The sequence below is a fragment of the Podarcis melisellensis genome, assembly GCF_964234715.1.
Source record: "Podarcis melisellensis genome assembly, chromosome: 12".
Lineage (NCBI taxonomy): Eukaryota > Metazoa > Chordata > Lepidosauria > Squamata > Lacertidae > Podarcis > Podarcis melisellensis.
This window is the reverse complement of record NC_138544.1, coordinates 59,925,307-59,939,397: the sequence shown is the minus strand read 5'-3', so window position 1 is coordinate 59,939,397 and position 14,091 is coordinate 59,925,307. Positions and strand designations below refer to the sequence as shown.

Sequence of the window (14,091 nt, the reverse complement as noted above, 5' to 3'; positions counted from 1 at the left end):
GAGGAAGGGGGCAAGACCCTCTGCTCCCTGACTTCAGGGTCCCCCCATGCATGGGCAAAACACATGCACTCCAACATCTCACTGATTCAAATAGGGGTCCTGTGCCCTAGCCACTCTAGGGCATACAGTATATGAAAACATTATAAAACGTTAAGCAAAAATGCTTCCCTCTGCAGGATTGCCTTCAGGCGGTTTGGGGGTTGGATAGCTCCATCTCCCTCTGAAACATCTCCAATGAAAATAGGGACATCCTAAAGGAAAATGGCTCCTGCCAGCCTAGCAGTTCGAGAGCACATCAAAGTGCAAGTAGATCAATAGGTGCCGCTCTGGCGGGAAGGTAAACGGCGTTTCCATGCACTGCTCTGGTTCACCAGAAGCGGCTTAGTCATGCTGGCCACATGACCCGGAAGCTGTACGCCGGCTCCCTCAGCCAATAAAGTGAGATGAGCGACAAAACCCCAGAGGTGGCCACGACTGGACCTAATGGTCAGGGGTCCCTTTACCTTTAAGGGAAAAGGGGGCATTCCGGGATAAAATCAGAAACCAGGACAGCTTCTCTAAATCAGGGACAGCCCTGGAACATAGGGGCACTTGGAAGGTGTGTGAACAGGCCCTGCATGCACATACCCCTACTGCCCTGGGACTCCCCCTTCTCCCCAATGCAGAAGAAGAAGAAGAAGAAGAAGAAGAAGAAGAAGAAGAAGAAGAAGAAGAAGAAGAAGAAGAAGAAGAAGAAGAAGAAGGCGACCTAGGCCACCCATCTCTTCCGCTGGAAAGCAGGAGTTCCAGAGGAGCCCAGTGCATCGCGCACAGCCAGAGATGCTTTATTTTGAGGGACCCTCCTGGCTGGCCTCTGAGCTGCTCCCTTCCTTGGTCAGGAACAGGAGGAGGAGCAAGCAGGGGAAAAGGCTCTGCAAGAAGTAGGCAACCCCATCCTAGAGGGAGAGGGTTGGAAGAGGAGTGTGTGTGGGGGGGGGGAATCCTCTTTGGCATTAAGAATAGCCATAGGACAAAAGCTCTGGTGCAGAGCATTCATCTCTTCCATCTCTTCCCAGGCAGAAGGTTCTAGGGGTTGCGCCAACCTTGTGGGGTAGGACTATTGTGGAGCTGGAAAACCTTTGGTGAGCATCTGATACCTGGCTATGAAACCTCACCCGTCTCCTCAGGGGAACCTCCAAGGAAGCAAAATCCACCACCATCTTACCACCAGAAAGTTCTTCCTGATAAAAAAATTCCTTCCAGTAACACCTTAGAGACCAACTAAGTTTGTTCTTGGTATGAGCTTTCGTGTCTATCTGAAGAAGTGCATGCACATGAAAGCTCATACCAATAACAAACTTAGTTGCTCTCTAAGGTGCTACTGGAAGGAATTTTTAAATTTGTTTTGACTACGGCAGACCAACACGGCTGCCTACCTGTAACTTCTTCCTGATATTTAGTCACAATCTCCTTTCTTGTAACTTGAGGCCATGGGTTCGTGTCCTACCCTCCAGAGCAGCAGAAAACAAGCTTGCTCCATCTTCCATGAGACAGCCCTTGCGATATTGGGAGGTGGCATTCGCATATTTCATTCTGCCAGATCTCAGTGAGGAGTAAGAAGACAAATAGTTCCTGCTTTTCTGTCACTGAAGATGGGAGACGCTACATCTACCCCAGTAAATATTCATATTGCTTTTTAGTTGTGTTTTAGTTCCTTATCTTATCCAGCATATTATATTGCATTGCACTTTGAATTTTGTGGAATATGAAAAACTACAATGTGTAAGATATAAAAGGAGCAATAAAAAAAATACAATTAAATATCATGCAGCCTCTAGCAGAGAACATTGGCTGGGGCTGATAACATTGAGGTCGTGGGTTCTGGGAGAGCTGCATATTCCTGCATTGCAGGGGTTGGACTAAATCTTCAGAGCCCCTTCCCACTCTACAATTCTGGGATTCTGCCACAAAAGCTGCAATAAACTGAATGAAATCATTAAGTGGCCAGAAATTTCCAAGTGGCTTGTGGTGGGGGGAGTTTGGAAACCCCTGCCGTAAGCTGTGCTGAGCACCTGGGCTGAGAAGCAGCATGTGCACCACCTCAAGGTATCCTTACACATCTCTCCAGTTGTGGGCCAGCGTGGTCCGGGATCGGTATGAGTCCAATGGGCACCTGGAGAGGAGGTCGCTCCAAGGAGACACCAGCCAGGTCCCTGAGGGGGGAGGGGGGACACTTCATCAGGCAAGGCCTCCTTCCACCTGCCTTGCTCCCACCCTCTAGTCTCTGCTTCTCAATGTGTCTTGTATTATTTTATGTACTGTGGCTTGACGTTGTTTTATTGATTATAGTTTAGAAATTAGTGTAACTGTTGAGTGGATTTCTGTTTAACTTTTATATGTTGATATTATTATTATTATTTTATACTATTCTAATGATCATTGAAGGGATGTGGGTGGCGCTGTGGGTTAAACCACAGAGCCTAGGACTTGCCAATCAGAAGGACAGCGGTTCGAATCCCCTGCTCGGTCCCTGCTCCTGCCAACCTAGCAGTTCGAAAGCATGAAGTGCAAGTAGATCAATAGGTACCGCTCCAGCGGGAAAGTAAACGGCCTTTCCGTGTGCTGCTCTGGTTTGCCAGAAGTGGCTTAGTCATGCTGGCCACATGCTGGCTGTATGCTGGCTCCCTCGGCCAATAAAGCAAGATGAGGGCCGCAACCCCAGAGTCGGCCACAACTGGACCTAATGGTCAGGGGTCCCTTAACCTTTTAATGATCGTTGAATCATTTTTTGATGTAGGTTGCTTGTTTTAAAGTTTTGTTTTATTATCACATTTTTGCCTTGCATTAGATTGTTATAAGATGTACATTTTTTGTTTCTTCAGCTTGTAAACCGCCTTGAGTTCTGTAAGATAGAAAGACAGTATACAAATTAAAAATGAGGATGAGGATGATGCTGAAGGTGCCCTCCTTGCGGAAGCTCAGCAGGTCGATGGTGACAGTTTGCAAAGTGGGGTTCCAAATTGCAGAGAGGGCTTCCCTGCTCCTTTCCCTCCACCTCTCTTATTCTGGCATTCTAGCAAGGGGTTCCCTGCTCCTTGCACACATTTCCCCCACTGCCAGCTGCTCCTGCTTCTGTTTCTGGCCAAGGGAGGGAGCAGCTCAGAGCGCAGCCAGGAGGGTCCCCCCCCCCAATAAAGCCTCTCCTCCGGGTGTGCGCAATGCACAGATCTGCTTTGGAGAGAGGAAGAAGAGGGGTGAGCTTGGTGCCCCCGGCTTGCCAAGGGTTAAACGGAGCCGAGCGGGATTACTAGAGAGGAGAGGAAATAAAGGCGGGGGGGGGGGCAGGTCCTTTGGAGCAAAAGCACCTCCTTGCAAAGCCCGTCCCCGCAAAGGGAGGCTGGTGCTTTTTGTCTTGTCTGCGGCGCAAGCGCTGCCTCCGTGGCGCATTCCGGGATCTGGTGAGTCTGGGGGAGAAGTGGGGGCGGGGGGGTCCCAGGGCTGCAGGGGAACGATGCATGGGGGGGCGCTGTTCAGCTGAGGCAATGGGGGGCCCCCCAAGTCAGGAAGCAGAGGGTCCTCCCCGCTTCCTCGCTGCAACGATAGGGAGGGGGCGAGTGTGCAGGAGCTCTGCAACTCTGTTCTTCCACGGTGGCAAGACGCTGCCATTTTGGGGAGAACATCATGGAATGCAGATAAGCCCATTTCAGATTTGTGAATCAGTCACACTTGTCAGCGGGGGTTGTAGCCAGAAGGAAACAGTCGGGCATAAAAGATACGCAGAACAACAACAATGAAAGCCTGACGTTTGCCATTCGATGTTGGAAAGTCGAGGGCAGACAAAAGAAAGAGCTGCGTCATGGGGCAAAGAGTTAAACCGAGGGAACTCCCTCCCACTGGAGGATGGGATGGGCACCAATCCAGACGGCTTTCCAAAGAGGAGGAGGAGGCCAATGCAGGGAGGAGGAGAGGGATGTGGGTGGCAGTTCTGTGCGCTTTCCTCTCTGGTCCCAGAGTGAGCTTTGAAGCATCTTCACCAGGGTGGAGATTCTCTGCATCTGCTCCTAGCTGCTGCTACCAAAGTGATGGAGGAGGAGATATTAAAATACAGTAATACATCAAACATTAAAAGCTTCCCTAAAGAGGGCTGCCTTCAGATGTCTTCTAAAAGTCAGGTAGTTGTTCTCTTTGACATCTGGTGGGAGGGCGTTCCACAGGGCGGGCGCCACTACTGAGAAGGCCCTTTGCCTGGTCTCCTGTAACCTCACTTCTCGCAGTGAAAGAACCGCCAGAAGGCCCTCAGTTCAGATGCCTCTGAACTCCAGTTGCTGGAAAACCACAGGCAGGGAGAAAGTTGCTCCTGCACTCTGATCTTGCTGGGGGGGCTTCCTGGAAGAGGCCCCTGTAAGAACAGGAGGGGGGACTCAATAGGAAGTCCCATTGGCCTGATCGTGCAGGACTCTGATGCTGAGTTTCTCCAGATGCAAGCGAACCCTCCCTTGTCCTTCAGTTAGAAGGAAAGCTTTCCCCACCACCCATTCATCCCACAGGGGTCTTCTCCAGACTTTGACACATGCAGCCTTTCAGGTGTCCCCAGGATCTTTGCAGGCTGAACAGAAAGCCCTGCTGAGAAACCCTGTAGGTCTCCCCATCCAAGGAATCCAAGGCAGGAGAGGAAAGGAACCTGAGATGGGGGTGAAAGAGGCAGCTTCCCCCCATTGCTGTAGCTACTGGAAGACCCTCTCCCCATCAGCTATAGTTCCCTGGATTCCCAGGCACACAGGACAGACTGTTGGGGAGTGGCTCCTGGCAGCTCTCAGCATCCTTAAGAAAGTACAGATCCCAGGATGCTTAGGTAGGAGGAAGCCAGTGCTCTCTAAAGTGGGATAATCCAGCTTTGCAGATGCCACACACATGGGGGTCTGGGAGTGTGTGTTGTCTTTTTCCTTCCTTTTTGGAATACTGGTTTATTGGGTTTCATAAACAAGGATCACAGGAGGAATAAAGGATACAAAGAAATAGACCGAGTGTTCTCTTGTCATCTGTGCATCACAAAAATCGCACAATAAGTTTATGGGAATGACTACAACACCTGGATCATTATTAGTGTACGAGTTCTTGGTTCATGAATTGGTTTAATCGAAACCAGAAAAGGGGGAGACAGGAGAGAGCAGAGTTCACAGGTAACAGTCCACATTTCCTGGCCAAACGCCTAGTCAGGAACCCTTGGAGTTAGTTGTGCTTAGGTCAAGTGTGAGGCAGAGTCGGTTTTTTTATTTTATGTTACCAATAAAACAATGTAAGGTGCAGATCAACCACACTGAGCCAAATGGTGTTTCTGGACACAGACATCCTGGATTTAGAAGGTCATGACTTAAAATTCAGCTGGCCTGCATGTCTTGATATGGGAAGGCAAAAATTTATAGAAGTTTTATTAACTATATCCTTAGGAAGAATCGGTATAGAGTTAGGGAGAAATATAAAAATCTGCTGGAAAGGGAAACAGCTTTATGGCTCTCTCCTATTGAGGCTATTACAAGAAAGAGAATTAATATGGACAGACAATGGGCAACTTACAGGGAATTGCTGCATTTTACAGAGGGGGAACTGCAGAGGGGGAACCTAAACTGAAATCAGTGGAAAGTGTAAGGAGCCATGTGGCAGATTGGCTACAATATCATCAGTTACATGAAATGTTTAGAACAGACAGGAAAGAATGTTTTTTGGACCAAAGCTCACGCTTTGAAAAAGAACTTTTACAAAATGAAGAAAAACTCTTACCTAAAATGTACAATCTGTTATTAGATTGGGAAACAAAAGACAAGCTTGTTAAAGTTTCCATGACACAGTGGGCAATAGATATAGGACATAATATAGATTTGAATCTCTGGTAAAAACTATGGAAGAGCGATTTGAAGTTCACAGCATGTTATTCCTTGAAAGAAAACTACCTGAAAATGATTCACAGATGGTATCTAACTCTGTGTAGACTTGCTAAGATGTACAAGACTGAATCAGCTACGTGATGGAGATCTAATGAGCCTGAGGGTATTTTACAAGACCATCATATGTGGTGGTCTTGTAAAAGAGTAATAGAGTATTGGGAAGTAATTTATAATGAAAAAAATGTTTGGGTTTTTGTTGTTTTTGTTTTTTGGAGAGGTACTTTTAGAGCCCTTTTTGTTGGGGATAATTCAGATGGAAATTCCCAGGTGTTAAAAAAGGTTGTACTATTGCCACTCGTTTTTTGTTAGCCCCAAAATGGAAAGCTATTGACGTCCCAACCAAAGAAGAATGGCAACTCAAGTTGACGGAATATTCCCAGCTTGCAGACTTACAGAATAAGAGAACAAAAGGAATACTGTATACATTTAGAGAAGACTGGAATATATGGGGGGGGGGATTGTGTAAACTTGAAAACGTTGGCAGCATTAAGATAGATTCAACAGTGTAAATAAGTTATGATGGATGTAATAATGAAATACTGAATGGTTTAGTTTATATAAGATATGTGGGGATTTATGTTTTGCAAATTGAACCATGGAAGGAGAAGAAGGGAAGTCACTGATATTTTAAGGTTGTTCAGATGAATATTCTAAAATGTGAAATAGAAAAACAATAAACATTATATAATTTCTCTCTCTCTCTCATGATGCTGTAATGTTTGTGCGCTTTGTTCTGCCAAAAACTCAGAGGGAGAACATTTCCAATTCCAACAGGCTCTCCCACTTTCTTGAGATTCTATGTGTATCTTGAGGCTTCTCCCCCCCCCCACTTGAGGCTTTATGTTATTGTTGTAAAGCTTGTTATTATTAGTACAAGCAGCCCCCCCTTTTAGCCTGCCCCATTCTGCCTCTTTCCACGACATTTTCATGCTGCTTCCTGGTTCTCAACACTGAACATGTTCCTGGTTCTGTGTTCCTGGGAGGTTTGCCTGCTACTCTGTTCCATTTATTACCCAGGACAAGTTTCATCAGAGGTGAAATTCCATCTTAAAAAGAGTTAAAACAAATGACAGCCACAGGAATAGGATGGGTCCGGATTGTCTTAGGTGTCAGAGGCCTTGGTGAAGAGGGGAAGGAGCCAGACACACCTCTGGGGAGGGAATTTCCCAACCTGAGAGCCACCCCCAGGATGCCCTCTTTGGGTCACACCACACTTCAAACTCTGAGGGTGTTGAAATGACCAAGAGGGTCGCCTGCCAATCTCAGTTTGATGCCATTCATTCATTGATAACACTGAAAGGAAGGCACAAGTAGGATGATTCATTTAACAGAAATCCCTTCTGTTACCTGCACATTTTGCATAGTAACTTTCCTTCCAAGAGCTAGAAACTTACATCTTCCCTTTTTTTGCAGGAGAAAGCTCAGAGTCTGGGATGTGGAGACCAGGCTGTTTCCTAGCAAGACTCCTCCATTCTTCTTCAGGGAACCTATTTGTTCTCCAGACCGTGTATGAATTTTATTATGGTACAATGTATTTCCTTTTGTAGAATTTGCTAGCAGCTCTACTTAGGACAGACAGAACTTGGCAGAAGACCAAAGGATTCCTTCCAATCTCTTGAGGGATTCCTGAGAGCCCAGATGGATGAGCAAGACTCAGCTGGCCCAGAAGGAGGAAGAGATTATGCTGTCCAAACTGGGAGCAGTGGGGGATTCTGGGAAAGCTCCATGCAGAAGATCCTGGGTGAGGAGGACATTCTCTGCTCAGATGTGCAGAGCCAACAGTTCAGGCAGTTGTGCCACCAGGAGACTGATGGACCCCGAGAGGTTTGTGGTCGATTCTCCCGCTTTGACCATCAGTGGCTGAAGCCAGAAAGGCTTACGAAAGCTGAGATGCTGGACCTGGTGATCTTGGAGCAGTTCCTGGCTGTCCTTCCGCCGGAGATGGAGAGCTGGGTGAGGGAATGTGGAGCGGAGACCAGTTCCCAGGCGGTGGCCCTGACCGAAGGATTCCTCCTGAGTCAGGCAGAGGAGAGGAAGCAGGTGGAGAGAAAGCAGGTGAGAAAGACTTTCCTCTGGATACTCCCAAGGGGCTCTGAACAGGAGGGAGAGTACCCCCTAATTTTCTAATAATGGCATATCCTTTTTTTTGGAAAGCATTCAAGGAAGTTTAGGGTTAGGGTTTACATCTGCCTTTTTTCTAATTCTCTGCATTCTCTGTTTTTAAACCTTCCTCTTTCAGGGAAAGGATCCGTTTGCAGAAATGGCCTTAGATTCTTCTGATGCAGAGAGGACGCCATTGGACACCAGAGAGAGGCCACTGGGTAAGGTGGAATATGTCTGGAGGCAGCTGGAGGATGGATGGCAGCTAACAGATTGAGGTTGAATCCTGACAAGACAGAAGTACTGTTTTGGGGGGACGGGGTGGGCAGGTGTGGTCCTGAATGGGGTAACTGTGCCTCTGAAGGACCAGGTGCGCAGCCTGGGAGTCATTTTGGACTCACTGCTGTCCATGGAGGTGCAGGTCAATTCTGTGTCCAGTCCGGCTGTCTACCAGCTCCATCTGATACGCAGGATAAGACCCTACCTGCCCACGGACTGTCTTGCCAGAGTGGTGCATGCTCTGGTTATCTCCCACTTGGACTACTGCAATTCACACTACAGGGGGCTACCTTTGAAGGTGACCTGGAAAATACAATTAATCCAGAATGTGGCAGCTAGACTGGTGACTGGAAGTGGCTGCCAAGACCACATAACACCGGTCCTGAGACCTACATTGGCTCCCTGTATGTTTCCGAGCACAATTCAAAGTATCGGTACTGACCTTTAAAGCCCTAAATGGCCTCTTCACCCCCATCCCTTAGCTTGGACACTGAGGTCCAGCTCCGAGGATCTTCTGGCAGTTCCCCCCCTGCATGAAGTGAAGCAACAGGGAACCAGGGAGGGCCTTCTCAGTAGTGACACCCTCCCTGTGGAACACCCTCCCTTTAGATGTCAAGCAGATAACGAACTATACAGCTTTTAGAAGACATCTGAAGGAAGCCTTGTATCAGGAAGTTTTTAATGTTTGATGCTTTATTATGTTTTAAATATACTGTAAGCCACCCAGAGTGACTGGGGAAACCCAGTCAGATGGGCAGGGTATAAATAATACTACTAATATTATTGTTATTGTTATTATTATTATGTATTTTTACACAGCTTAAATACGAAATGGCTACAAACAGGCCAGTGCATGCAGCAGGTGAGGCTTTTTCTATGGCCAAGCTGTAGTTAGAGATGCCCTGCTTCACTCATGGCTCCCTACTTACCTCCGCCAGGTGACACAAGGGTGCTGGCAAGACTTCCTCATCCATCTTCTTATGCTGGTGGAGGGGAAGCAGCAGCTCTGGAACCGGACCAGGTAGGGAGAAGGATTGTTTGGGGGAAGGAGGCCGAGAGAGGGGGCAGCCAGGGTTCTCTGGGCCTCAACGAATCGCTTTGGCTCATCTCTTGTCTTCTGTCAAAGGCTTAAAATGCCATTCCAGGAGGTTTATGTGCTGAGAATGATGAACAACCACCTCATGTTCACTAGCCTTATGAACGTTGCTAGTGTTATTTATCAGTAGCTTCAGTTTTATTTATAAGTTTATCATTTAATGCTAAAAAAGCTTCTAAGCAGTTGACAAACCATACGAAAGTGGCCAGGATTCACCTAAGCAGCCCCATCGGTTACACAATGGAGCTTCCTCGCCCCCCCCCCACTTTCCCCTGTGCCCACATGTGCCCTTTGAAGTTGGCATTAGGGCATCAGGAAGGTTCTCCCCTGCCCAGAAAAGGGCACAGGGAGAGCAAAGAGGAGACCCCTCCGTTTGGCAAACTTGCACAGACAAAATGCTTTGAGGAACCCCACATGGAGTTCTACCCATTTACCCCAAGTTTAATACCCATCGTTAAAATATACAATAAGAGAATTCCATTAAGACGTTCAAATAAGCATCCATAGTTAAAATGTACAGCAAAACAATCCCATTAAAACTACATATCAGTTAACAGGCAGAAAACAGCAGAACGACATGTGGAAGATAATCTTCGTGCTGTCTGACAGCAAGACATTTTTCTTCTTCTTTTAGGGTCCAGTGTGCTTTGAAGATATAGCTGTTTATTTCACGGACGAGGAATGGGCCTTGCTGGATCCTGACCAGAGAGCTCTGCATAAAGAAGTCATGGAGGAGAATCGTGGGATCCTGGACTCTCTCAGTAAGACTGCCCATTTGATCATAATATCTGTTTTGAAATGCGATACAGTCATACCTCGGGTTACAGCCACTTCAGGTTGCATTTTTTTGGGTTACGGACCGCCGAAACGTGGAAGTACCGGAATGGGTTACTTCTAGGTTTTGGAGGTTGCGCATGCGCAGAAGTGCTAAATCACGCTTTACACAGAAGCGCCAAATCTCAACCCGCGCGGATCACGTTCACAACCCGAGCCTCCACTGTACATATCTTTATGTGATTCTGACACCCCCACAGCTACCCTTGAATTATCTGTCTTCTTGAACTCTAAATAGGCTGGCCTGAACTGCCCTGCACTTTTAAATGTAGGCTTCAGAGTTGTTAGGGAACTTGAAGTAGATTCTGTCACATTTTTTGTTTTGGTTTATGCTTCCCACATTTTTGGTTGACCAACGAGATTACTGAAAATTGAAATAGCACAAATTATATGACTGGGCCAAGCAAAATCAATAAATATGTATTGCCAGTCAACAGCAGTGAACCCTGGGGTAAGACCTTCAGTTCTTCCTCTATCACAAGCCTTCATGAGCATTGTTCAAATGTTTGGGACTGCATTTTTTCCTGAGAATATCTAATCAATTTCTCCCTTTGTTGCAGGTGGTGATGAATTGCTAATTAAAAACGAGGAAGAGCATGACGAAATCCAAATAGTGGAAAATCCATATATATATTCAGATTGCTGGGAGAGCCTCTTTCAGAGCTCCCATTCCACTCCCCTTCAAAACATTCCCATTGGGAATAAGCCATATCAGTGCTTGGAATGTGGAAAAAGTTTTGGGCAGCGTGCCCATCTCAAGGGCCACCAGATTCTTCATACTGGGGAGAAACCATATCAGTGCTTGGAATGCGGAAAGCGTTTCAGTCGGAGCACCCATCTCACTTCCCACCAAAGATTTCATACAGGAGAGAAACCGTATCAGTGCTTGCAATGTGGGAAAAGGTTCAGTCAGAGTGCAAATCTAACTTCCCACCTAAGATTTCATACCGGGGAGAAACCCTTTCAGTGCATGGAATGTGGAAAGAAGTTCAGCCGGACAGCAAATCTCATTTCCCATCAAAGAATCCATACAGGGGAGAAACCCTATGAGTGCTTGGAATGTGGGAAGAGCTTCAATGCGAGTTCCAGTCTCACGGTCCATCAAAGAATCCATACAGGGGAGAAACCATATCAGTGCTTGGAATGTGGAAAGTGCTTCAGTCACAGGCCTGGTCTCACGGTCCATCAAAGTATTCATACTGGGGAGAAACCTTATCTCTGCTCAGAATGTGGAAAGAGCTTCAGTAAGAGAGCCCATCTCACATCCCATGAAAGAATTCATACTGGGGAGAAACCGTATCTCTGCTCAGAATGTGGGAAAAGTTTCAGTCAGAGTTCCCATCTCAAGGGCCATCAAAGAATTCATACAGGGAAGAAACTCTATCAGTGCTTGGATTGTGGGAAGAGCTTCAGTCATAGTGCCAAACTCTCTTCGCACAAAATATTTCATATTGGGGAGAAACCATTTCAGTGTTTGGAATATGGAAAGAGCTTCATTGCGGGTTCTAATCTTAAGGGAGACCACAACCAAATCCACACAGTGGAGAAGCCATATCAATATTTGGAGAGTTCAGAGATGTTCGATCAGAAGGAAAGTCTCTCTTCAAATCAAAGAATTCACAGCAGGGAGAAACCCTATCAGTGCTTGGAATGTGGAAAGAGCTTCACCCAAAAATTAAGCCTCATTTCCCATCAAATTATTCACACAGGGGAGGTACCATATCAGTGTCTGGAATGTGGAAAGAGCTTTAATACAATCACAAACTTCCGTCGACATACATATATTCACAGTGAGGTAAAACCGTTTCAGTGTTTGGAATGTGGAAAGGGCTTCGGTCGGAAAGAAAGTCTCACTTCCCATCAAAGAATTCACACAGGGGAGAAACCCTATCAGTGCTTGAAATGTGGGAAAAGATTCAGTCAGAGTGCCCATCTCACTTCCCATGAAAGAACTCATACAGGGGAGAAACCCTATCAGTGCTTGAAATGCGGAAAGAGGTTCAGTCAGAGAACCCATCTCATTTCCCATCAAAGAACTCACATCGGGTAGAATCAAAGAATTGTAGTCGGAAGGGACCCAGTGCTATCTGGTCCAATTCACCTCTTACCGTCAGAACCTTTCCCCTCATTTTTAGTTGGAATCTGCTTTCTTGTAACCTGAATCCATTGGTTCATGTCCGACCCTCCAGAGCAGGAGAAAACAAGTTTGCTCTATCTTCTATGTGATAGATTTTTAGATATTTGAGGATGCCTACCATCTCTTCTGTTTTTCAGTACATACCTAAATACCTTTACTGTTCCTCATCAGGCTTGGTTTCCAGACCCTTGATCATCTTGGTCGCCCTCCTCAGAACACATTCCAACTTGTCAATCTCCTTCTTAAATTGTGGTGCCCAGAACTGAACAAAGGATTCCAGTTGTGGTCTGAGGAAGGCAGAATAGATTGGTCCTATTACTTCCCTTGATCGGGACACTAGACTTCTGTTGATGCAGCCTGGAATAGCATTAAGTGAATTTGCTGCTGCATCACTTTGTTGTCTCATGATCAGCTTGTGGCAAGCCAGGATACTCCACCTTATATTTGTGCAACTGGTTCTTCTTGCCTAACTGCAGAACCTAACATTTGTCCTATTTGAAATTCATTTATTCAGCTTCATGGCCAAATTGGGATTTGAACCCAAGTCTCCCAGGGTTCCTGAAGCCCTTATCACTATACCTAATCACTTGCTCTCTAGTAACACTCTTGGAAAATTTGCATGCTTGTGCATCTCCTTAATGTTTGTGTGCAGTGTTCTGGTGCTTTGTATTTAAAGTTGTATACACCTGTATCAAAGTAATTAATGTAATAGTGGTAAGTAAGTAGAATGGTGGTTTTAAGGAAATTTTAGCTAGGGAGTGGGAGGGAGGGTTAGGAATGCTAAAGTCAGAGATTATTGGCTCCAAGTTTGAAAGCACCAAACTGAGCAGTTTTCACATAAATCACAACAAGATCTAAGATAAAGATTCGGTTCGGAAACTTCAGCTGGTACAGAATTCAGCAGCCACGTTGCTTACCAGAGCAAGACAGTTTGAGCATCTTACACCGATCCTGGTCCGACTGCACTGGCTACCAATTAGTTTCCGGGCCCAATTCAAAGTGTTAGTTTTGACCTATAAAGCCTTAAATGGCTCAGGACCAGAATACCTCAAGGACTGCCTTTTCCCATATGAACCCACCCGGACCCTGAGATCATCTTCTGAGTCCCTCCTTCGTGTGCCTCCTCCTTGAGAGGTCCGGAGGGTGGCAACACAAGAATGGGGCCTTCTCTGCAGTGGCTCCCTGTCTGTGGAATGCTCTCCTCAGGGAAGTTCACCTGGCACCTTCATTATACACCTTTAGGTGCCAGGCAAAAGAGGTCATTTTTAACCAAGGCCTTTGGTTAACATCCAATACCCTTTTAAAATGTAGCTCTTTTTGGGGGGAGTATTATTAGATTATTGCTTTTATTTTTATTTTATATACTGTGATCTTTTTATGTGAACCGCCCTGAGACTTCTGGGTATAGGGCGGTATATAAATTCAATAAATAGTAAAATAATAAAGATAATAAAGATACAAAAAAACTCGACAGTGACAACCCCTCACCCAAAAAGCCCCTAAGCCCCAGAGACTGTTTAACAGGCTCAGCCATTGCAGCTGGAGTCAGTCCATCAGTCCTCCCAGGCCAGGTGGGAAAAGGCCTGCAAGGCAGGGAGCAGCTCTCCTGAGATGGTCTATAGTCGCTTCAGTAGAGACAGGTGGAGGGTGAAAGTAGTGGTTGTTTTGAAGCAGTGTTGCATTGGGTAGATTAGCAGTAAAGGAACAGCCTTATAATACCCCTT

At 46.3% G+C, this 14,091-nt stretch overlaps 3 protein-coding genes across 7 annotated transcripts in view; 2 read left to right on the top strand and 1 right to left on the bottom strand.

Annotated features, from left to right (window-relative positions):
- LOC309381154 (uncharacterized protein) overlaps window positions 1-14,091 on the top strand; it is a 111,951-nt gene that overhangs the window by 56,583 nt on the left and 41,277 nt on the right. The gene's annotated exons all lie outside the window — the stretch shown is intronic.
- The window catches only part of LOC309353204 (zinc finger protein 213-like), a gene marked incomplete at its 3' end in the record, with an annotated part of 83,101 nt that overhangs the window by 38,130 nt on the left and 30,880 nt on the right, over window positions 1-14,091 (bottom strand). The gene's annotated exons all lie outside the window — the stretch shown is intronic.
- The window catches only part of LOC309381150 (uncharacterized protein), a 74,961-nt gene continuing 63,937 nt past the window's right edge, over window positions 3,068-14,091 (top strand). Inside the window, exons 1-6 of one of the 2 annotated variants that reach the window (XM_081931716.1) lie at window positions 3,068-3,437; window positions 7,335-7,976; window positions 8,161-8,242; window positions 9,239-9,321; window positions 10,031-10,157; window positions 10,791-13,830. In XM_081931716.1, coding sequence (XP_081787842.1) covers window positions 7,560-7,976; window positions 8,161-8,242; window positions 9,239-9,321; window positions 10,031-10,157; window positions 10,791-12,280 — 2,199 coding nt within the window. In that variant the 5' untranslated portion in view covers window positions 3,068-3,437; window positions 7,335-7,559 and the 3' untranslated portion in view covers window positions 12,281-13,830. Of the gene's footprint in view, window positions 3,438-7,334; window positions 7,977-8,160; window positions 8,243-9,238; window positions 9,322-10,030; window positions 10,158-10,790; window positions 13,831-14,091 lie in introns of those variants that run through there. The other variant, XM_081931717.1, reaches the window with a different exon arrangement.